Source organism: Taurulus bubalis, assembly GCF_910589615.1.
Source record: "Taurulus bubalis genome assembly, chromosome: 5".
NCBI lineage: Eukaryota > Metazoa > Chordata > Actinopteri > Perciformes > Cottidae > Taurulus > Taurulus bubalis.
The window spans coordinates 4,650,695-4,675,417 of NC_136593.1; the positions used below are offsets into that span (position 1 = coordinate 4,650,695).

A 24,723-nucleotide genomic window follows, 5' to 3' on the forward strand; every position below is an offset into this window, starting at 1 on the left:
ATGTCGTTCATGGAGAAGAAGCCGAGCCCCGGCAGGCTGCTGCTGGACGACACCGTGCCGCTGACGGCGCTGATCGAAGCCAGCCAGAACCTGCAGTCCCACACGGTGAGTGACCCACCCGCAGGTGTGACGCTCACCTGAGGCAGGTAGATGCCTCGCGAGCTGCTACGTTTCCAAAAAGACAGCGTTAGCTTTGGTTTTTTTAATAAAGGGGGGCGTTCGAGGCGATCGCTGCGTCATCGGTTCCATTATCGGACACGGACAGACGGACTCGCTCGCTTTCACTGATTAAGCAATTTCCTGGAAGCTGTTGTGCAAACGGCAAACTGCTGATCTGAAGGGATTCGAACCGGAGCGTTGACACCGACTGACCGGAGGACCAGGAGCCGAAGAGATGCCCGTAAAAGCTCCGAGAACCGTCCATCATTAAAGCGAAATCCTGTTGAAAATCATTGCGTCTTATTGATTCACCGTGATGCTGTCGAGCCAATACGCTATTTATAACAAAAATGGTTGTCTTTAATCGGGGCTGGTGTGTTGTAACATTCGGCATACATCCCTTCCACCAAATCATTGTAATAAAATACGTATTTTTAAATGATTCACCCGCATTGACAGCTTTTTACTAACGTTGTATGAGGACGACGCCTATTGGAAATGTTGATATTTCATTAAAATAATTGCTGTTTTCTGTATATTTATGTTTATATACGCGGAACAGAAGAGAGAGAGAGGATCTGTCGGTAAAGGTTTAAAAGTATTGTCACGCATAATACGCGTCTGCTTAAAATCCACGAAAACATACAAAAATGTCGGATTTTCTAACGAAGTTTGGCGTGGCATCATCTCTACGCTGGTGGGGGATGAAAAGCTTCTGTTCAGCATTAATTTGCACTAAAACGTGGACTTTGAACTCGTGCATGCCGTAAGAAATGACGTTTAAACAACGTGGCTGTCACGTGACCAAAATCAATGTTGCAGGAATAATAAAGACAGGACATGTGTCGCCTGTCCGATAATGGACGCAGCTGCGGTGGGTTTGTTGTTGACAGTCCGACTGGGATCAGCTGAGCTAGCCTGTTAGCATGCTAACGTCAGGCACCCGACCATCGGTGTTTAAACCAGAACCTCATGGGAGAGACTAATACCGACGGATATCATAACTATATTTTCATTTAGTTTAGACTCAAAACAGCAACTTTCTTGTAATTCAGCGCCACAACTATTGCAGATTTTTCTTGATGAATCTATCATAACTTTCCATAATTTCTCAACACAAACAACTCCATAATGATGTAAGAACTGTGAGGATATTCCCAACATTTACACACCAACACTGAGCAACATGTTCTTTTCCAAAGAAGAAACATGTCACACTGACCTTTTTTTAATAACACAAATGACTAAAGATCTTGTTGTGAGGTCAACTCCCATTTTGTGCCGATTTGGATGGGAAATAATTGCAATGCTTCAACTCCTGGTATCTGCTGATGCCAGTACTCTTCATGGCTCAATGTGTGGGACTCATTGGGACTCACATGATCTGTGTGGCTCTGAAAGAGTCCGCAGCTCGCCATGACTGAATGAATGCAGCCGAAACACTTAAGTTACGTCACACTGACTGAGAGAACTGCACTCGATCTACTCGATGTGGTCCGCACTGATGCAGCGTCCCTGTTGTTTGATGCGTTTCTTTTTTCACGGCTTCCACGAGCACAAGCTGCCGATCAAAGGTCAGCAGCTTTACAGAGTCTGGCCGGGAGGAGAGCTCTGAGAAGGCCGGATTATTTCTGCTGAAGGCCGTTCAAGAAGACTATAAAAAGAACAGTGATAATCAGAATGCATGCTGGGTGTCATGAACACTAAGAGACATTGTGACAGAAACTTCTGGGCTTTGTATCTTTTGTACATCAGAAAGAACTTGTATTGAGTTGCAGCAGGTTGACAGGAAGTGATGTCACATGTTTACATACCCGCGGTTTGTGAGGCTGCTTCGGCTCACGTGAATGAATGCAATAAAGATTAAAGCAGAAACCGGTCTGTCAGCAGGAGTTGGACTGTTGGAGGACTGAACGATTAGATTAAAGGAAAAATCCATGTTTACTCCGTGAGGCTTGTTTTCATGGTTTCGTTGGTTATGAAAACGTTTTACTGCAGAGGTCCGTGAACACGATGAGACGGATCCCAACAGTGTCGGCGTGTTTAAACCTTTTATTTGGAAAAGAAACCAAAAGTGAACTCTCCTGAAATATAAACCTGTTCGACTGTTTCAGTGTGACCTTTCTACAGGACATTTGTATTTTACCAGCTATCTTCGATAATTAAAACTGTATCATATACTATGACTTTTGTTTTAAGATGAAATCCTAAACTTACTTTTGCAGTATTAAAACTTTTCCTTTTTTTTAAAATGGTGATTATGTTTTTTTTTCCATCTAATTGTGTTATTTTGTGTAAAATTTTTGCTTTTCTCATAAAACTCTAAATTAATTTGCTTGGAATTATAACTTTTTTCATAAATGAATAAAAAAATCCTATGATAACGTATTTACTCTAAATATATTACGACTTTTGTTTTGAGATAAAAATCATAAACTTACTTTTCCAGTATTACAACTTTTATATGTTATTTTGTGTAATATTTTTACTTTTGTCATAAAACTGCAAATTAATTTGCTTGTAATTATTACTTTTTTCAGAAATAAAAAAATATATTATGACTTCTTTCCTTTTAAAGTAGCCCTTTATTTTCATATCAATAAACCTTTTCTCTAGTTTTGTATGTTGATATGGGACTTTCTCCCGGAAGAGTTTTGTGTTCCTGTGAAAACAAAAGTCAACATTTACTCATTTTATTTCTACATCCTAACAAACATATGTATGTATGTATGTACATATAACATATGTATCTAACAAACATAGTTATTTAAAGCCGCTCTTATACTAAACCTAGCCAAGTAGTTTGTTGCCTAAACATAACATGTTAGGGTCAAACTGCGAAACCTTGAATCCTAGTTCAGAAGCATTTAAGTTGTTTGGGAATGTAATTTTGGACATGGGTTGCCGAGTGTCTTCTCATTGTTTCAACCATTTACGTCACTTATTGTTCATCTTTAGTTACTTAACAAAAGCAGCAAATCAATGTTTTGACGGCTGTGATCTCTCTCGTCTCTCAGGAGTACATCATCAGAGTCCAGAGGGGCGTGTCTTCCGAGAACAGCTGGCAGGTAAATGCACCAATCAGCACCTCGGGTGGCAACCAATTAGAATGTACCCCGTCATGATAACTCTGAAACGCCAATCAATCCGTTCGTTTAGCAGAAGCACTGACCGATGAAACTGTCCAGGCCCGATCACAATAAAGAGACGAAGTGACCAATCACAGCCCGGAACAGATCAGTGTGTGTTTGTGTTGCAGGTGATCCGGCGCTACAGTGACTTTGATGTTCTCAACAGCAGCCTGATGGTGAGTTTCTTTTAGCCTCTGATCTCCGGATGGAACAGCAGAGGAGTTGCTTGTTTTTTGTGTGTGGAAATGTTAGGATCCTTTGTGACTGAATGAATTCCTGCTGATGCTGAAGGATAAAACTACAACTACTTTTACTATATGAGTAAAGTCAGAGTGGTCATCATTCACTCTTATGGTGGTCTGCTTTATAAAATGTGCAGCAGTGTAAGTGCATTGTTTATAATTGTCTAATAACAGAAAAGCCTGTTATCGTAATGTCTATAAGGGCACATTTCCACACACCGGCATCGTCTTAGCCAATCTCCTTCCTGTTTGGAAACACTGAGTGCCTGTTGCTTATGATATGATCAAGGTTTTTTTGTTGTCATTGATTTCCCACAAGCCTCGGCTGGCGCCGTGAGATCTGATGGTCTGTGCACCGATAAGCTGTTCACTTTGGATTTTAAGATTGCACTGTTGCATAAAACATGTGTATATATCTAATGTAGAATATGTTCAAAAGGCTGCTGTGTGCTCAAGAGATTCATGCTCATGTTGTCAAGTCATGGATGTCTGATGTCAGACATAAATGTCGGAACAACATTGCAATCCAACAGCGGATGAGATGTTGGAGCGTGACCCGCTGTCATGGCGGCTCAATGGCTGTGTGTGAGGTTTTGTAATCTAGAAACGAGGCTGGAGTGCTGCGGGAATCCTGAAACCTCGGAAATGAGTCAGCGTTTTTTTTATGCACGCCCGGTTCCCTCAATGTGCGTCTTATTTATTTGACTTGAAAACCTCCCAAACAAAGTATGACTCAAAGTTTCTTCGAAGCTTATTGTGTTGAATGTTTTGGCGTAAAGATGAAGCCAAAGTCTGTGTGTCTTGGTTTGACGCCTGAGAATAAGATCTGTGGTTCACACAAGCTTAAGAGAGTTTCACTTTTTGTTTAACAAAATAGTAAAAACGGTTAAAGCATAAACCCTGAATTTTGAAGCCTTTGCATGTCTTAAAACAAACAAACAAGTGGCTAACTGAGACTCCAGATGTTGTCCGGGGTAATAAACACATCAAGCTTGGAGGTGGTGACTTTTTTTTTTTATACCTACTAAACGTGAAAGTATCATAAACTTGAGTTTCGGGTCAAACCGCTCCTGGATAACAGGACGTTAGCAGTTTTTCTGCTGAGGTTTCGCCTGCTCGTTTCCTTTTGGGGTCTCCAACGGACCCCGACCTCCAGTCAACATGTCGGAAACCTGTCGTTAGTCCGTCTCCATGTTTACTTTGCTGAAATGTACAGGAAAGGACGACGGTGGATAAAGAAGGAGGAAAAAAAAAACACATTAAATAGCGATAAGAAGACAAACTCCATCTTTCTCTCTCGGCAGGTTTGTGGCGTCAGTCTCCCGCTTCCTCCCAAGAAGCTACTTGGAAACATGGACAGGGAGTTCATAGCGGAGAGGCAGAGAGGGCTGCAGGCCTTTCTAGACTCAATTACCCAGCATCCTTTGCTTTCCAGCTCCCTGACAATCAAGAAATTCCTCGACCCAAACAACTACTCTGCCAACTACACAGGTGTGTTCCTCCCTACAGTTTATATTCTGTTATGCTGCGTCATACTTCACTATATATACTGTGTGTTATGGTACTTTTACCCAAAGACATTGAACTGAATATATTATTTTTTAACATTTGCGTTGCAGATTTAGATTTACATGCAAAAGATACGATTCACTTATACAACTACTAATAAACACTTACAGATTAAAGTGTTTAAAGGGACCACCTTGGACATATTATTATATCTTGATTCTGTGTTTCTAGACCCATAAATATATTATAAACAAATGATAGTGGTTAAAACAGTGACTGTTGATGGTTTATGCCTAAAGGTCTTGGTGTGTTTACAAGGACATCAATACGCAAAGACCAGTGTGAACATTCATGGTTTTAAATCACCAGTATGTCTCTTTTATTTTCATAATACATAATGTTCTTACTAATTAGAGTTCTCTCTCTCCGTCTGTCAGAGATCGCCCTGCAGCAGGTCTCCATGTTCTTCAGGTCGGACCTGAAGTGGGAAGTCCTGGAGCCGCTCAAAGACAACGGTGAGACCCTGAAGCTCACGGAGAGTGGAGAACCGTTCTGTGTGTACAATGAAGACATAATATTGTAGAAGTACCGCATACTACTACCCCTTTAAACTAGCTACTGTTGAGCTGCAACGCGGACCTGAGGCTACTGGTCACAGTGGTTTTGAAGCTACTGGTCACAGTGGTTCTGAAGCTACTGGTCACAGTGGTTCTGAAGCTACTGGTCACAGTGGACCTGAAGCTACTGGTCACAGTGGTTCTGAAGCTACTGGTCACACCTGACCAGGTCAGACTGGAGCTGCAAAGTCCCAGAGTGTGTTGAAGGAAGCAACCATGTTTTATTGCTTTATTGCTTGGAAGAGGAAGAATGTGTTCCTCTTCTCTCAAAAGCTTGTTTGATTCTTTTTGGCTGAGTTTCAGATGAAATGACGTTTGTTTGTTTGTTTGTTTGTTTTAAGGCTGGAGGATCAGGAAGAAATACGTGCTGATCAAGAACAAGGAGCAGCCCAAAGAGAGGTACCTGCTGAGCTGGGTGAGTACGATAGAAATCTACTTCCCAAAAACAACAACGGGTTGAGAGAAACGTCTGAGTGCAGTTCTATATCATCATCTATTAAGTCAGAAATGTAATGCGTAATAAGTGTGCAACATGGGGATTTGTTTCATCTGGGTCTTTGAATAGTGAGTTAAGATTATAATCGTCGGATTTTCAACTTTCCCACGGTCTCCGAACGCATCATGTGCGACGAACGCTTCAGTCAGGAAAAAAAAAGCAAGCTAAGCGCAACTTTTTGATATTTCATTAAAAACATTTTATTCTACATGTTTCATTAAGAGTTTCTCCCCAAATAAACCGTTTACTCGAACCGGATCATATAGAATACAATAAATAATTTAGCGAGCCGTGATTGACAGGCGGGTGAAAACAATTCTGCAAAAGTTTGACTGCTGAACACAAGGAGAGGACAGTAAGAAACATGTTGCTTATATTCCATTGTTTGACAATTTTTGTTGAATAAATGATCAAAGAAACTCAACCTGCGTTTCTTTAATTTGATGATTTACGGCATTGTAATTTTCTTATACTGCACGAAAGATATTTTTAAGTTCTCGCCAGAATTCTGTTGTTTCCACAGAGGTGCAGGACTTTTATATTGCAGTGAAAATCAAGAAAAATGTGACGGCGCAAAACGCTGCTGTAAAATCCCATCCTCTAACTTCCTGTTGTAGTCCTTCAGTCTGCAAACACATGACGTTCATGTGTCTTCAAAATCATTATTATGAAGCATTTTGCAAATATAGTAGCAGGAAATCTTTTAATAGAAAGTGACAGCAACACGTGGGAAAGTTTCACTCAATGAATTCTTACTTCTCTTCAGAGAGAGAAAAGAACATTTTTCCTCTTTCACTTCCCTCTGTATGCTGAGGGATTTCCCCACAGCGGTGATTACATTTAGCTTTATTTAGATTAAATTAAATGTAATTCACTGATGTGAAAGTATTTTCCAGTGAGAGGGAGAAAACCAGTCTGACTGGTTTTCCTCCTCCATGTTTCACTGAAGGGACTTTTCTTTGCTGTCTGGATTCTAACAGCTTTAATCTCAGAACGTCTGGTTTTAGTGCAGACGGTTTATTATTTTGAATTGAATAACACTATGCCTGATGCACATGGAAGAGGAGAATATTCCCTCTAATATTTCTGCCTAAAATGTGGATGTCTGAAGGCGTCACATTGTGCGTCTTCAGGAGTTCATACATCATTCTCGTTGCCTGTTTTGTGAAAGCAGTTTTTATCTGGAAAAGTTTGATCTGGGAATATTTTTAATCTGAAAAGTACTTTATTTAAATTACAAATGATGTGTGTTGTAGGTGGACCTGGGTCCTGATAAGTTCCTGTCCGACAAAGACCTGCAGTCGGCTATGAAGCTGCTCACCAGCCTGTCTGTACGTAGTGTGTGTGTGTGTGTGTGTGTGTGTGTGTGTGTGTACATCGATCAGTATGCCATTAAAAATGTAATTTCTGTGAAAACGGTGTAAAATTAATCTGTGAACTCGTCATTATAATCACATAGAGATGTCAACAGAAAGCTGCCAGCTTGCTGTGAAATAGTTAAACTTTATAGATGATACTAAAATCACAGGATTATTTTTTTTCTACTTAATTGTTATTTATCATTTAAAATATAAACATTTTCATTTATTCTTAGAAATATAATATAAAGAAATATAGCTACCTGAATGAAATTTTTTAATGTAATTATATAAATATTATATTTATGTTTTTTATATGTGTGTATATATATCGCGCATATTTGCAGAATATTATTATTCTTTTTTATATATATTGTGCATTCTTATTCTATTTTTTTAAAATATATTGTGCATGTTTAATATAATTCAATAATTTGGTATATTTTATTGCTTACCTGTATGTATAAATGCTGCTGTAGTGAAAAGAAAATCCCCTTGCGGGATTAATAAAGTATCTATCTATTACCAAATGAGGCCGTAGCCAAATCCAGTATTTATTTAAATAAAATGCTGAAACTTTCATAACTCTCACAGCTTTTAATCTCGTGGAATTCAGATGGTTTGGTTTGTTGAAGAAATCCTTCTAGCCCCTCTTTAAACTGTACCATTTTAATATAAATATTATTGGAGGCGGACAGGATACCCAGCCAAGCAGAGATGCATTTAATTCTAATTCATAATAAACTGTAGATAATCAAACTCCTCCTCCTCTTCCTCCTCCTCCTCTTCCTCTCCAGACTCCATATCTGTGTCCGCTCTTGTTCTCCAGCACCAGTGAGTCCTCGGCTCTGCTCATCCGGCCGTTCAGTGAGAGAGGCTCTCTGAGAGACCACATCTGTAAGGTACACTGTGTGTGTGTGTGTGTGTGTGTGTGTGTGTGTGTGTGTGTGTGTGTGTGTGTGTGGTAAAGGCATTACTGTGCTTCAACTGAAGTACTTCTGGGACGGCTGAACAGCATCTTTGTGATGAACCTCTGGGGGAAGAATACTCTGAAGTAAAAGTAGCGATACCAATAGTCCTGTATTCAAAACTTCTCCAAAGTACTTGCATTAAAATATAATAATAAGTATTCATTTAGCAGAAGAGTTCATTTCAGGAACATGTATATTATATTATTGGATATTAATTATTGACGCAATAACGTGTTTAAAACTTTAATATTGCAGCTGGTGGAGATCATTTTAATCACTTTATATACTGCTTAACGTGTAACAATATATAATATGGAGAAGTATATAGTGTACAAGTATACATGGAGTATAAAGGGTACAAATACATGTAGTAGAGTAGAAGTATATAGTGTACAAATACATGTAGTAGAAGTATAAAGGGTACACATACGTGGAGTAGAAGTATAAAGTGTACAAATACATGTAGTAGAAGTATATAGTGTACAAATACATGGAGTATAAAGGGTACAAATACATGTAGTAGAAGTATATAGTGTACAAATACATGTAGTAGAAGTATATAGTGTACAAATACGTAGAGTAGAAGTATAAAGTGTACAAATACATGTAGTAGAAGTATAAAGTGTACAAATACATGTAGTAGAAGTATAAAGTGTACAAATACATGTAGTAGAAGTATAAAGTGTACAAATACGTAGAGTAGAAGTATAAAGTGTACAAATACATGTAGTAGAAGTATAAAGTGTACAAATACATGGAGTAAAAGTATAAAGTGTACAAATACGTGTAGTAGAAGTATATAGTGTACAAATACATGGAGTAGAAGTATATAGTGTACAAATACATGGAGTAAAAGTATAAAGTGTACAAATACGTAGAGTAGAAGTATAGTGTACAAATACGTAGAGTAGAAGTGTATAGTGTACAAATACGTAGAGTAGAAGTATATAGTGTACAAATACGTAGAGTAGAAGTATATAGTGTACAAATACGTAGAGTAGAAGTATATAGTGTACAAATACGTAGAGTAGGAGTATATAGTGTACAAATACGTAGAGTAGAAGAATATAGTGTACAAATACGTAGAGTAGAAGAATATAGTGTACAAATACGTAGAGTAGAAGAATATAGTGTACAAATACGTAGAGTAGAAGAATATAGTGTACAAATACGTAGAGTAGAAGAATATAGTGTACAAATACGTAGAGTAGGAGTATATAGTGTACAAATACGTAGAGTAGAAGAATATAGTGTACAAATACGTAGAGTAGAAGAATATAGTGTACAAATACGTAGAGTAGAAGAATATAGTGTACAAATACGTAGAGTAGAAGAATATAGTGTACAAATACGTAGAGTAGAAGAATATAGTGTACAAATACGTAGAGTAGAAGTATAAAGTGTACAAATACATGTAGTAGAAGTATATAGTGTACAAATACATGGAGTAGAAGTATATAGTGTACAAATACATGGAGTAAAAGTATAAAGTGTACAAATACGTAGAGTAGAAGTATAGTGTACAAATACGTAGAGTAGAAGTGTATAGTGTACAAATACGTAGAGTAGAAGTATATAGTGTACAAATACGTAGAGTAGAAGTATATAGTGTACAAATACGTAGAGTAGAAGAATATAGTGTACAAATACGTAGAGTAGAAGAATATAGTGTACAAATACGTAGAGTAGAAGTATATAGTGTACAAATACGTAGAGTAGAAGAATATAGTGTACAAATACGTAGAGTAGAAGTATATAGTGTACAAATACGTAGAGTAGAAGAATATAGTGTACAAATACGTAGAGTAGAAGAATATAGTGTACAAATACGTAGAGTAGAAGAATATAGTGTACAAATACGTAGAGTAGAAGAATATAGTGTACAAATACGTAGAAGTATATAGTGTACAAATACGTAGAAGTATATAGTGTACAAATACGTAGAAGTATAAAGGGTACAAATACATGTAGTAGAAGTATATAGGGTACAAATACGTAGAGTAGAAGTATATAATGTACAAATACATGTAGTAGAAGTATAAAGTGTACAAATACGTAGAGTAGAAGTATAAAGTGTACAAATACGTAGAGTAGAAGTATATAGTATACAAATACATGTAGTAGAAGTATATAGTGTACAAATACATGTAGTAGAAGAGTATATAGTGTACAAATACATGTAGTAGAAGTGTATATAGTGTACAAATACATGTAGTAGAAGTATATAGTGTACAAATACATGTAGTAGAAGTATATAGTGTACAAATACATGTAGTAGAAGTATATAGTGTACAAATACATGTAGTAGAAGTATATAGTGTACAAATACATGCAGTAGAAGTATAAAGTGTACAAATACATGTAGTAGAAGTATATAGTGTACAAATACATGTAGTAGAAGTATATAGTGTACAAATACATGTAGTAGAAGTATATAGTGTACAAATACATGTAGTAGAAGTATAAAGGGTACAAATACATGTAGTAGAAGTATATAGTGTACAAATACATGTAGTAGAAGTATATAGTGTACAAATACATGTAGTAGAAGTATAAAGTGCCATACAATTGGTAAAGTAAAGTACAAAGGCCTCACATTCCAGTGCTTGGCTCGACGTTCTAGTCGTGTTGCTGCAGACGGTTCCAGAGAGAAATGACTCTCTCTCCTGCAGGTGAAGCCCAGAGAGAGTTACCTGAAGAAGTACTGCAACCCGAAGAAGAGTCAGGGCCTCGAACTGCCGGACATCAAGCTTTACGGCCGCCAGATCCTGGAGGTACACACACACACACACACACACACACACACACACACACACACACACACATACATATATATATACAATGTTACTTGCTACTAGAACTCTCTCTGTGTGTGTATTCATGTGTGTGTGTGTGCTTGTGTGTGCGTTCAGGGCCTGAAGCTTCTCCACGACGGCGGCGTATTTTTCGGTCACCTGCACGCCTCCAACGTAATTGTGGATGACGGCGTGTGTCGACTGATTGACGTAGAGAACGGCATGCTGGGAGTTCCCTCGGTGCTGCGACCCGCCTTCACGCAGCTCCGGAAGATCAACGTACGTAAGACGGAAAGCATGGGGCAGATAATTGAGCCTGGGAAGGTCACGTGGAACCCTTTCCATCAGAGTAATACTTGTTCAAACTAAATACTAATACATAGGAAATAACTAGATGAGAAAAATGTGTTGACTTAGCACATCGTATACGCTTTATAGGCTGGATTAATGGGAGCAATAACAATATGAAGGGACAAAAAGTAGAGAAATATATGGATAAATTCCCCCGTGTTGCTGTGCACGTCTTTAGATCTAGATGTGATGTCTTTAGATCTAGATGTGATGTCTTTAGATCTAGATGTGATGTCTTTAGATCTAGATGTGACGTCTTTAGATCTAGATGTGATGTCTTTAGATCTAGATGTGATGTCTTTAGATCTAGATGTGATGTCTTTAGATCTACATGTGATGTCTTTAGATCTAGATGTGATGTCTTTAGATCTAGATGTGATGTCTTTAGATCTAGATGTGACGTCTTTAGATCTAGATGTGATGTCTTTAGATCTAGATGTGATGTCTTTAGATCTAGATGTGACGTCTTTAGATCTAGATGTGATGTCTTTAGATCTAGATGTGACGTCTTTAGATCTAGATGTGATGTCTTTAGATCTAGATGTGATCCTCTACGTGTACTAACGTGCTCACATGTTGAGCGTGACTTCATCTCAGTGCTGCTCGTGTTTCTTCTGCAGACCACAGAGAGCATCGACGTCTTCTGCTTCGGACATTTACTCTACGAGATGACGTACGGCCGACCGCCGGACGGCGTCCCCGTCGATCAGTACCCCGCCGTCCCCGACCCCGCTGTGGGTCAGTATACTTCTACACACACACACACACACACACACACACACACACACACACAGATTAACATGTATAGGTGCTGTCCTCCAGACGTTCTGACCTCTGGACCTGAAACATCAAGTTTACGTAAATGTTGCAACGTGCTCTGTTGATTTATTGTGTGTGTGTGTGTGTGTGTGTGTGTGTGTGTGTGTGTGTGTGTGTGTTCAGCGTCCGTGCTGCAGTCCATTTTGTCCACAGAAGCCTGTAAGAGCGGGATGCCAACCGTGTCGCAGCTCATCAAGACACCGTGAGTTTTTTTTAATTTATTATTATTATTATATATGATTTATTTGTAGAAATTATAAAACAATACTTAATGTACAATAAACCTCACAAATAAGGAGTTAAAGGATAACATATCAGACAGCCAAATGGTGAGGGTACACATAACAGCCCCCCTCCCCTCGCCTCATTTTCCCAAAACAAATATACAACAAGGCAATTTGATACACAAACAGAAAATTATAAAAGCAACCAAAACCCAACACCAACAACTGGCTGTTAAATGCTTGCAGTGGCAGATAATATTGTAGAAACGTGCTTATTCTTACTATCCCACCTTCTCTGACCTTCAGCTCTCTCACTCACATCCACTCACACACACCGCGAGTTCTTGACTCCGCCTCCGTCCTGTTGTCGTCATTGAGCACCGTGGCCTCAGTTACACTGCCCGTGTTGTAATGAACACAACCGACCGGACCCAGTTTATTGATTGTATGTTGAGTATAAAGAAGCTTTCATGTTATTCACTGTATCGTACATCCATACAAGAGAAGACTTGAGGTTAATGGATGCGAGAAGCGATTCATTTTAATCAGAGTGCTGCAGGAACGAGTCCTGAGTTGTTGTTTTTTTTACATTTTGTCCTACGATAAAAGATGTGTACGATGTGTACTCATGCGACGGTGGTTTAGTTTGTTAATGGCTAACGTTTGATTTTTTTTTTTTACCTCTGACGATTGCATTCAGACTTCAGCAAGATAATCTTCACAAATTAACACCACTTTTATGATTTCTGAACAAAACCTGTAAGCGTCTTAGACTTGTGTTCTCCTCTGAGCTTATTTTTATTTTGAAATGTTTACTGACGAGTCAGCTTGTGTGTTGCAGGTTGTTCAGTGACGTTCAGCTCCGACACTCAGAAAAACTCCAGGTCAAGGTGAGCGGCTCAGATGTTACGACTCGGGGTTTGTCCTCGAGAACTCCTTCAGAATGTTTATTCAACGAAGATGCAGCAGAATCTGAATCTCCTCTCCCTCTTTCCCCTCCTCTCTCTCTTCCCTCTTCCCTCCTCCCTCTCTTCCCTCTCCTCCCTTCTCTTCCCTCTTCTCCCTTCTCTCCCTCCTCCCTCCCTTCTCTGCCTCTTCTCCCTTCTCTCTCTCTCCTCCCTCCCTTCTCTGCCTCTTCTCCCTTCTCTCTCTCTCCTCCCTCCCTTCTCTGCCTCTTCTCCCTCTCTTCCCTCCCGCCCTTCTCTCCCTCCTCCCTTCTCTCCCTCCTCCCTTCTCTCCCTCCTCCCTTCTCTCCCTATCTCCCTCTCTTCCCTCCCTCCCTTTTCTCCCTCCTCCCTTTTCTCTCTCCTCCCTTTTCTCCCTCCTCCCTTCTCTGCCTCTTCTCCCTTTCTTCCCTCTCTCTCCTCCCTCCCTTCTCTCCCCCTCCTCCCTCTCTTCCCTTCTCTCCCCCTCCTCCCTCTCCTCCCCTCTCCTCCCTCTCTTGACCCTCCCTTCTCTCCTCCCTCTCCCTCTCCTCCCTTCTCTGCCTCTTCTCCCTTTCTTCCCTCTCTCTCCTCCCTCCCCCTCCTCCCCTCTCCTCCCTCCCTTGACCCTACCCTTCTCTCCCCTCTCCTCCCTTCTCTCTTCCCTCTCCCCCTCCTCCAGGTTCCCAGCCGACTAAAAGAGGCGCTGAAGACGGCGAAGGAGAGTCTGGAGAGGAGGCTGCAGGAGGAGCAGAGGATGGTGGGTCACGACCTTCATTTGACATCTTTCAAACCGTTTGTTTGTTTGTTTGTTTGTTTCCTCCCCTGAAGACCTTCAGGAGGACGCGACCCTCCTCAAGGCTCCATCAACAACTTCCCCCAAATATCGTTATTTTGAATCCGTGACCTGCGAGGCGAGTGGGACGAGGCCGGCCCTCGTGACGTAAAACCTTGCAAGCGTAATTTCCCACAACCTTTTTAATGCTGCATCACAAACGCAGAGCGCTGACGTCAATGTCAAATAGTTCCCAGCTGCTCTTCCTGTGAAGAAGTCCAGGAATTATCGGCAGCCGGCGAGCAGCCGTCCATAAAGCTGAAGGTCACGCAGCGCTTTATGAAGCGTTTTACAATCGTTATGCTCCGTCCTCTCGCTGCTCGCATTATTTCACTCTGCAGTCATAAAAAGAAGAATGTAGACGAACGATATTCCATGAATGGAAGTCATGAGAGGACGTTGGGTTGAACTCTTCCACAATCTGCCCACAGAAGTTTGGATGAACATGGATTTATCGTAACTGAATAAATGGAACATGTGTTTGGGAATATTCACCACTTAACTGCCGTTCCTGCTGAAATTCAAGTGACACGGTTCTTAAGGGAAGAAGATGCACATTCAGTATTTATTATTCCGTATCTTTTTAAGATTCCCGCACACTGTCTGTGACCTGGAGACGTTGGAGACGTGTGCAGGAATCTCCTTTTCTACCGTGTTGAATATTACATTCAGGGATTTCTTACTTGTGTTGTGAAAAGGTTGCATCGTGCAGATATGAAGTTATAACATTAGGACTGTGTGTTTGATTGAAGATCCACCAGCACAGGAGGCTGACCAGAGCTCAGTCCCACCACGGCTCCGAGGAGGAGAGGAAGAGGAGGAAGATTCTGGCGAGGAAGGTCGGTGACACGAGTCTGGTGCGTGTTGGCTGAGGCGAGTCGTTTCAACCAAGTCTGAACTAGCGCTGTGCTTCTTCCCTCTGTGCAGAAGTCCAGACAGTCGGCTTATGAAAATGAAGAAGACGTCTCCGTCAGAAACAACAATAACTCTGGTGGGTCACTGCTGCTGTTAATGATGTAAAGAAAGCCGGTAGCCAGGGTTTCAATCAGTGAAATAATAGTTTCTAGTTAAGTGTAGGTAGTTGGTTACCTAGGTACAGTCCGAGTTAGTGCTGTACCTTTTTTAAAGTTCGACGCTTCATTCACAATGTTGTCATTATTATTATTTATTATTATCAATCGCTTCCAGAAGCATTGTGTGCTATGGTCCACCTTCTCTCTCATTCACTCATGTGACGTCTACATTGTTTGCTCCTCGTCTTCTTCTTCACTTGTTGTTTCATTTCTTGGCTCGCAGGTTTTGTTTGGCTACTTTTTTTTCTCTTCATTCAGAAACGACTCGTCTGTTTTTCTGTCCGTCTTCAGGTTCTGGAGCCAGTTCCCCTCCAACATGCCCCTCCTCGCCCACGCCCCCCTCCACCACAGGTAGGCCGTCCTGTCTGTTGTCCTGTCTGTCTGTCGTCCTGTCTGTCTGTCTGTTGTCCTGTCTGTCTGTCGTCCTGTTGTCCTGTCTGTCTGTCGTCCTGTCTGTCTGTCTGTCTGTCTGTCGTCCTGTCTGTCTGTCTGTCGTCCTGTCTGTTGTCCTGTCTGTCTGTTGTCCTGTCTGTCTGTCTGTTGTCCCGTCTGTCTGTCTGTTGTCCCGTCTGTCTGTCTGTCTGTCTGTTGTCCTGTCTGTCTGTTGTCCCGTCTGTCTGTCTGTCTGTTGTCCCGTCTGTCTGTCTGTTGTCCCGTCTGTCTGTCTGTCTGTCTGTCTGTCGTCCGGTCGGTTTGTCTGTCTGTCGTCCCATTTGTCTGTTTAACTGTCTGTCTGTCTGTCTGTTTGTCTGTCTTTCTTTCCCCTCGTCTGTCTGTTAAACTGTCTGTCTGTCTGTCTGTCTGTCTGTCATCCTGTCTGTCCTTCTCTGTGTCGTATCTGACGGTGAGAACCTGCTGGCTCTCTGGTGTGTGAGGTCTCATCAGGCTGCTCAGATTAATTATTTATATATATATATATATATATATATCTATATATATATATATATATCTTTCTTTCTTTATCGTTGACCCTCAACTTCCATCTGAGATGTGCGTGTGTGAATATGAAGACTAATCATTGGACCTGTCTGTCTCTTCACCTCTGATCCGGTGTGTCTGTCTCACTTTGTTGTGTCTCCGGCTCGCCGGATGGGAACCACTGATGCTTTACATGTTTAAAGCAGGAGTCTGGTGATATTCCTGCTGCTCGTTGTTGACCACAAATCCCATGAAAAGACCCAGTTTATTAACACAGAATATAGTTTAATGTTTAAAAAAGTCTCAGTCACTGTAGCTTTTAGCCACAGTTATGAGGTACTTTACTGGAGTATTTCCAATTTACGTTTTGGAGGGCAAATATTGTACTTTTTAATTTAATATTTATTTGACAACTTTAGTTATTATGCACATGTATATTATCAATAAGAAAATATATGGATCAACTGATACATTATAATGTATTATTGTAGTTAAAGGTACCCAGCAGTATATAAAGTAATTAAAATTAGCTCCTACTTTACCAGCTGCAACATTAAAGGGATAAACAAATCAAAACATAAATATATATATATATATATATATATATATATATATATATATATATATATATTAGATGAATCCACAATATACTTGTTTAGGATCATTTGTTGGTTTTGGTCTTTTTCATGGGATTTATTGATGATACAAAAAATACAGAATATCACCAAACTTTTCACAACGTATTGACACAAGTGTGGCATCAGTTTCCTTCCTGATATTAGTCTGTCTCCTCTTCGTATTTCCTCTCTTCTTCTTCTGCTTATTTCCTATTCTTCTTTTCTGTCCTTATTTCCTTACTTCCTCTCCTCTTTGTCCTGGAGATACTGTGTAAATGCTGATTGGTCCACTGAACAGATAACTGTCATCTCCCTCTCTCTTTCCCGTGCCGCCTCCACCATAGAGCATGCTCCATTCTGACCGTGTCGTTGGGTAAAGTAAACAATTTATAATGTCGATGATGATGATGAAGGTCACTGGTGGTTTTTAAAGCTGTCCTACACCCTCATTACCCAGCAGTCTCCTGGTCGCAGAGGTGGCCTCTAAGTAACGAATGAATAGAATATAAAATGGGTTGAGTTGGATCACGAGCCTCTTTCCTCACCTCCTGGAAACAAACGGCCGTGAACTGGAAGCTGAAATCCATCCTTTAGCTCCGCTGTCGAAACTCGTGCTTCAGTAATAAGGACTTTTATAAAAAAATCTTAATATTACTGGATATTCACGGCTGATACTGATGTTGATATTTGAGATTTTGAAAAGCAAGCCCGCCTTCAATCACCCCGTTTGACTCTAAATGGATATTAATTTACTAAATGAACATCATGCTGTATTGAAGAAGACTTTAAACTAGAGATTGAGACATAAACTCATGTTTACAATGTTTACTGAGGGAATACATCAAGAGAGAAGTAGAGTAATTTCTATACAACCAGAGTCGCCGCCCCCTGGTGGTCAGAAGAGAGAATGCAGGTTTAAGACACTTCCTCATTGGCAGAACTTTATAAACATGTTGTATGCTAATTATGACAACGTCACACACGTCTAAAGGATCAAATGAGGAAGTGATGATATTTTCCTAAGACATGGACGTAAATTAAAACCAGAAGGATGCAACCGCGAGGCGTGATTCTAGTTTTACATCGATACTTCCTCCTTTCGATTCAGTTGTTCATTCAGGATACAAATGAGCCAACGGTTCTACTTCCTCTCTCAACCTTGAAGTGACTTCGTAGGAGAAGATGCATCACTTCTCCAGAGACTGAAAGTAGAAGAGTTAGAGACGAAGAAGAGGGTGTACGCACAGCTTTCCTAAAAACCTCACAATCTGCAATGATCTCCAAACCTCACAGTCAGTCAGTCCGACTCCTCCCCGATTCAGACCCCGTGTTCTCATTGGAGATTGTGATCTGTCCGTCTGTCCGCCTGCTCGGCTGCAGCCTGCCTGTCTGTCTGTCTGTCTGTCTGCCTGTCTGTCTGTCGTTGTGTTCCGTGTGTCTGTGTTTGGGTTGTCAGGGTCAAGACGTGTCAGAAGCGTATTGAACTGGTAGTAACTCTGCTCCGCTGCTATTGGCTGACGTCCATGTGTTTTCCCTCCCAGGCTTCTAGAGCTGCCGTTGACCAAACCCTTCAGAACATCTTTCTCTTTATTCTCACATGTTTTGTTTAACATTCAGATAATACTTTGTCCATAAACATGTTGAAAGAACCAGATAAACGTTTTTTTGGTTTCTTTCCACGGGCAGCTTTTTATTTTTTATGACAAACTTTGAGTAATTTACATCTGATCTGGGCCCGTATTCATCAAATCATTCCCGAGTGACCGAGAAGTACAATCGTTTAATTAACTTTCCTAATTAAGAGAGACTCCTGTTTCTGTTTCTGTAAGGGAGTTCCTTACTCGCTAGAGCAGATCGCTCTGTAGGAGGAAAGATGTTCAACGACGACCTTATTAAGAGATCCCATTACGTCAATAACTGAATCATTGTGTGACTGATATTGTGCGGCGTGCAGACGCATCACGAGAGCAGAGAAAATGCACCTTCGATGGTTTTACTTCTTTTATTTCTATTTAGGCAGTAATATATCAAACTTTGATCGCTCTTACACACAGAATAATCGTGGAAAAACAAGCTGCAGTCTAAAAATTTTTCGATTTTTACGAGCTTATTTTGAAATTGAAAATATGTAAATATTTTAGAGATATGTCCATATTCTCTTATTGTGTGGGGACAGAATTTTTTTCTTTTTATTGATTTATATACATATATCTCCAGAGACTTTATATATAAATAAGACGCACATTAAGGTGCTATTCAGTCTTTTCTACTTCCTGCTGTGCTTCATCAGTAACTCTCAGTCCGACTCTGATCGTTTTAGTTCCAGTTAAACTTTAAGCTCGACTTCTAGAAGAGGTTTGCTTGATAAATACGGGACCGTTGGCTTTTAAATCATTTCTAATAAGAGATTAACTTGCAGAGACTGAACCGCAGTCGCACGGACCAGTTCCAACACGGAGCTGCTGAGCACAGATTTCTCATGTAATCTCATGAAGTGAAGCGTGGACACAGCTGGGCTCCGATCCGACCCATCGGATGTCAGCTGTGACTGAAGGCCGTCTGAATATTACTTATGAGGAAAACCAGTAAAGGCCACTGGGGCTCAATGTAATGAAAGGGAGTTTGTTCCACAGTCCTGGAGGGAAGCCGTCACGCCTGCAGGCAATGTTGAATTATGATTTAAATTACATAACCATGAACTAATTCAAATCTATCTCGTGTTTTTGCTGTTCTGCTCAGCCACAAACAGGTTTTTCTAATGATTTAAAATCCTCCTCAAACATGCCGATGGCCTTCTGCAGTGACGGGTTCTTCCAGGTGTGGCGAGCATCTGTGGGAGAGACGGATGTGCTTTCATTGCGTTGTTCTAGTCAAACAGGAGGAGGCGTCTTCACCTCCATGTTGGAGCGCTATGCCGCTTTGCCCTCTCCGCCCTTTTATTATTATTTTGCAATTTTTTTCCAGTTTGGGATGCAAAATGCTCGACTGTTCAATTCACCATCAGTTCAGCTGGCAGTGAAAACAGACGCAGTAGCTCCTTTAGCACGAGACGACAAACGCGTTAAGAGATAAACAACGACACGTCCCAGAGGCCACGGCGGTAAGAATCATCCAATCAGAGCTTCAGATTCTGTAAAGGGGTGGAGCCTCGTTGGATCTGAATATTTGAGAACTCTGATTTTATTACGGCTTATGGAGACTGTAGTTTAAAGAATACAAAAATACACAAACCAGAAGAAGGATTTCTAACTGATCACTGTACACGTTTTATTTTAATTTACGCATTTACTTTAGGAACCACTTGGCCATTTTTTAAATAAGGCCTTTTAGTTCCTGACTGTGTGACGGTGAGACTTATGGTGGATTGAGTTGAGCCGGGACTCTGAGCCGAGCGGCTGGTTTCACAAAGATAAACTCCTTCAGGCGACAGCGTTGCTCTGAAAAACCCACGCGACACATCCAACAGTTTAAGTACAGCTAGTGGTGTTAAACTGATATGTATGATGTCACCCCTTATAAAGGGTTCATAGATTATAAATATAAGGTTCAGTTATTGTTGTTTTATAGCTTCTGACTAATTAAAAAGGCATTAGTAAAGTATTAGTTTTGTTTTTAAGTAATCCAGAAGTCTGTTCAATCATGAATATATTGCAAAAACATTCTTCTACTTCTGTGAGTTTTAATGCGCCATGTTGCCAACATTTAAACAAATAGAGGCCAATGTTTGGGTTTCAAGGTGTATCACATTTAATTAACGACTCATTTATGACTGCAGATGGCCGTTTATTAATAACGAATAAAAATGACAACAAAAAGTATTTTTGATAACCTGAAAGTCTTATTTGCGGCTTTTAACTGAACTATAAAGCATTAGCAAACAATCTAGCTATTAATTAATAATCCATTAAATATAGAGTGCCTTAATAGAAAGTAATTCAAAATAATATTTTACCAATGTTATAATAAAACTAACGGTGAACAGTTTGTTCTCTAATCAGCTGAAGAACAACGCTGTGATGTTACAAGCCTTTAATGGTTGAGTTTTAATTAAGTCATGAGTTTAAAGTGTCTCTTTAACTCTGTAAACTAGTTAATGAGTTTAACGTGTCTCTTAACTCTGTAAACTAGTTAATGAGTTTAAAGTGTCTCTTTAACTCTGTAAACTAGTTAATGAGTTTAAAGTGTCTCTTTAACTCTGTAAACTAGTTAATGAGTTTAAAGTGTCTCTTTACTCTGTAAACTAGTTAATGAGTTTAAAGTGTCTCTTTAACTCTGTAAACTAGTTAATGAGTTTAAAGTGTCTCTTTACTCTGTAAACTAGTTAATGAGTTTAAAGCGTCTCTTTAACTCTGTAAACTAGTTAATGAGTTTAAAGCGTCTCTTTAACTCTGTAAACTAGTTAATGAGTTTAAAGTGTCTCTTTACTCTGTAAACTAGTTAATGAGTTTAAAGTGTCTCTTTAACTCTGTAAACTAGTTAATGAGTTTAAAGTGTCTCTTTAACTCTGTAAACTAGTTAATGAGTTTAAAGTGTCTCTTTACTCTGTAAACTAGTTAATGAGTTTAAAGTGTCTCTTTACTCTGTAAACTAGTTAATGAGTTTAAAGTGTCTCTTTAACTCTCTGTAAACTAGTTAATGAGTTTAAAGTGTCTCTTTACTCTGTAAACTAGTTAATGAGTTTAAAGTGTCTCTTTAACTCTGTAAACTAGTTAATGAGTTTAAAGTGTCTCTTTACTCTGTAAACTAGTTAATGAGTTTAAAGTGTCTCTTTACTCTGTAAACTAGTTAATGAGTTTAAAGTGTCTCTTTAACTCTGTAAACTAGTTAATGAGTTTAAAGTGTCTCTTTAACTCTGTAAACTAGTTAATGAGTTTAAAGTGTCTCTTTACTCTGTAAACTAGTTAATGAGTTTAAAGTGTCTCTTTAACTCTCTGTAAACTAGTTAATGAGTTTAAAGTGTCTCTTTACTCTGTAAACTAGTTAATGAGTTTAAAGTGTCTCTTTAACTCTCTGTAAACTAGTTAATGAGTTTAAAGTGTCTCTTTACTCTGTAAACTAGTTAATGAGTTTAAAGTGTCTCTTTAACTCTCTGTAAACTAGTTAATGAGTTTAAAGTGTCTCTTTAACTCTGTAAACTAGTTAATGAGTTTAAAGTGTCTCTTTACTCTGTAAACTAGTTAATGAGTTTAAAGTGTCTCTTTAACTCTCTGTAAACTAGTTAATGAGTTTAAAGTGTCTCTTTACTCTGTAAACTAGTTAATGAGTTTAAAGTGTCTCTTTAACTCTGTAAACTAGTTAATGAGTTTAAAGTGTCTCTTTACTCTGTAAACTAGTTAATGAGTTTAAAGTGTCTCTTTACTCTGTAAACTAGTTAATGAGTTTAAAGTGTCTCTTTAACTCTGTAAACTAGTTAATGAGTTTAAAGTGTCTCTTTAACTCTGTAAACTAGTTAATGAGTTTAAAGTGTCTCTTTACTCTGTAAACTAGTTAATGAGTTTAAAGTGTCTCTTTAACTCTCTGTAAACTAGTTAATGAGTTTAAAGTGTCTCTTTACTCTGTAAACTAGTTAATGAGTTTAAAGTGTCTCTTTAACTCTCTGTAAACTAGTTAATGAGTTTAAAGTGTCTCTTTACTCTGTAAACTAGTTAATGAGTTTAAAGTGTCTCTTTAACTCTGTAAACTAGTTAATGAGTTTAAAGTGTCTCTTTAACTCTGTAAACTAGTTAATGAGTTTAAAGTGTCTCTTTACTCTGTAAACTAGTTAATGAGTTTAAAGTGTCTCTTAAACTCTGTAAACTAGTTAATGAGTTTAAAGTGTCTCTTTACTCTGTAAACTAGTTAATGAGTTTAAAGTGTCTCTTAAACTCTGTAAACTAGTTAATGAGTTTAAAGTGTCTCTTTACTCTGTAAACTAGTTAATGAGTTTAAAGTGTCTCTTAAACTCATTAACTAGTTTACAGAGTTAAAGAGACACTTTAAACTCATTAACTAGTTTAACTAGTGTCTCTTTACTCTGTAAACTAGTTAATGAGTTTAAAGTGTCTCTTAAACTCTGTAAACTAGTTAATGAGTTTAAAGTGTCTCTTTACTCTGTAAACTAGTTAATGAGTTTAAAGTGTCTCTTAAACTCATTAACTAGTTTACAGAGTTAAAGAGACACTTTAAACTCATTAACTAGTTTACAGAGTAAAGAGACACTTTAAACTCATTAACTAGTTTACAGAGTTAAAGAGACACTTTAAACTCATTAACTAGTTTACAGAGTAAAGAGACACTTTAAACTCATTAACTAGTTTACAGAGTTAAGAGACACTTTAAACTCATTAACTAGTTTACAGAGAGTTAAAGAGACACTTTAAACTCATTAACTAGTTTACAGAGTTAAGAGACACTTTAAACTCATTAACTAGTTTACAGAGTTAAGAGACACTTTAAACTCATTAACTAGTTTACAGAGAGTTAAAGAGACACTTTAAACTCATTAACTAGTTTACAGAGTAAAGAGACACTTTAAACTCATTAACTAGTTTACAGAGAGTTAAAGAGACACTTTAAACTCATTAACTAGTTTACAGAGTAAAGAGACACTTTAAACTCATTAACTAGTTTACAGAGTTAAAGAGACACTTTAAACTCATTAACTAGTTTACAGAGTTAAAGAGACACTTTAAACTCATTAACTAGTTTACAGAGTAAAGAGACACTTTAAACTCATTAACTAGTTTACAGAGTAAAGAGACACTTTAAACTCATTAACTAGTTTACAGAGTTAAAGAGACACTTTAAACTCATTAACTAGTTTACAGAGTAAAGAGACACTTTAAACTCATTAACTAGTTTACAGAGAGTTAAAGAGACACTTTAAACTCATTAACTAGTTTACAGAGTAAAGAGACACTTTAAACTCATTAACTAGTTTACAGAGTTAAAGAGACACTTTAAACTCATTAACTAGTTTACAGAGAGTTAAAGAGACACTTTAAACTCATTAACTAGTTTACAGAGTAAAGAGACACTTTAAACTCATTAACTAGTTTACAGAGAGTTAAAGAGACACTTTAAACTCATTAACTAGTTTACAGAGTAAAGAGACACTTTAAACTCATTAACTAGTTTACAGAGAGTTAAAGAGACACTTTAAACTCATTAACTAGTTTACAGAGTTAAAAGTGTCTCTTTAACTCTGTAAACTAGTTAATGAGTTTAAAGTGTCTCTTTACTCTGTAAACTAGTTAATGAGTTTAAAGTGTCTCTTTAACTCTGTAAACTAGTTAATGAGTTTATAGTGTCTCTTTACTCTGTAAACTAGTTAATGAGTTTAAAGTGTCTCTTAACTCTGTAAACTAGTTTAGTAGTAAACCTCAGACCAGCATGAGCCAGTAGACCCGTCTAACTTTATCTTTGTGTAACCAGCTCCTGGGGAAACTGTCTGTCAGCAGAAACCAGTGGTGTTGATGTCTCACACTCTTTTCTTCCGTTCTCTCCTTCATCCAGGAGCCCCTCCTCCTCCTCCTCCTCCTCCCCCTCTTCCTCCTGCGCCGACGCTGGACTCGTCCTCCCGTCCTCCTCCTCCTCCTCCGTCCTCCTCTGACGCGGCGGGAGGAGGTCGCACCGCCTTGCTGAGCTCCATCCAGGCCTTCAGTAAGGGCAAACTGAAGAAGGCCGAGACCGTCGACCGCAGCTGA

General features: G+C 39.0%; 1 protein-coding gene across 1 annotated transcript; it reads left to right on the forward strand.

Moving 5' to 3' along the window:
* On the forward strand, positions 1-24,723 carry pxk (PX domain containing serine/threonine kinase; the record flags this gene model as incomplete). The annotated part of the gene is made up of 18 exons (XM_079218672.1): positions 1-105; positions 3,177-3,227; positions 3,419-3,466; positions 4,837-5,023; positions 5,479-5,556; positions 6,000-6,073; positions 7,411-7,485; positions 8,310-8,414; positions 11,156-11,257; positions 11,396-11,557; positions 12,250-12,367; positions 12,572-12,650; positions 13,514-13,562; positions 14,278-14,355; positions 15,183-15,269; positions 15,358-15,421; positions 15,795-15,854; positions 24,533-24,723. 18 exons carry the CDS (start codon positions 1-3, stop codon positions 24,721-24,723), a joined length of 1,713 nt encoding a protein of 570 aa, XP_079074798.1.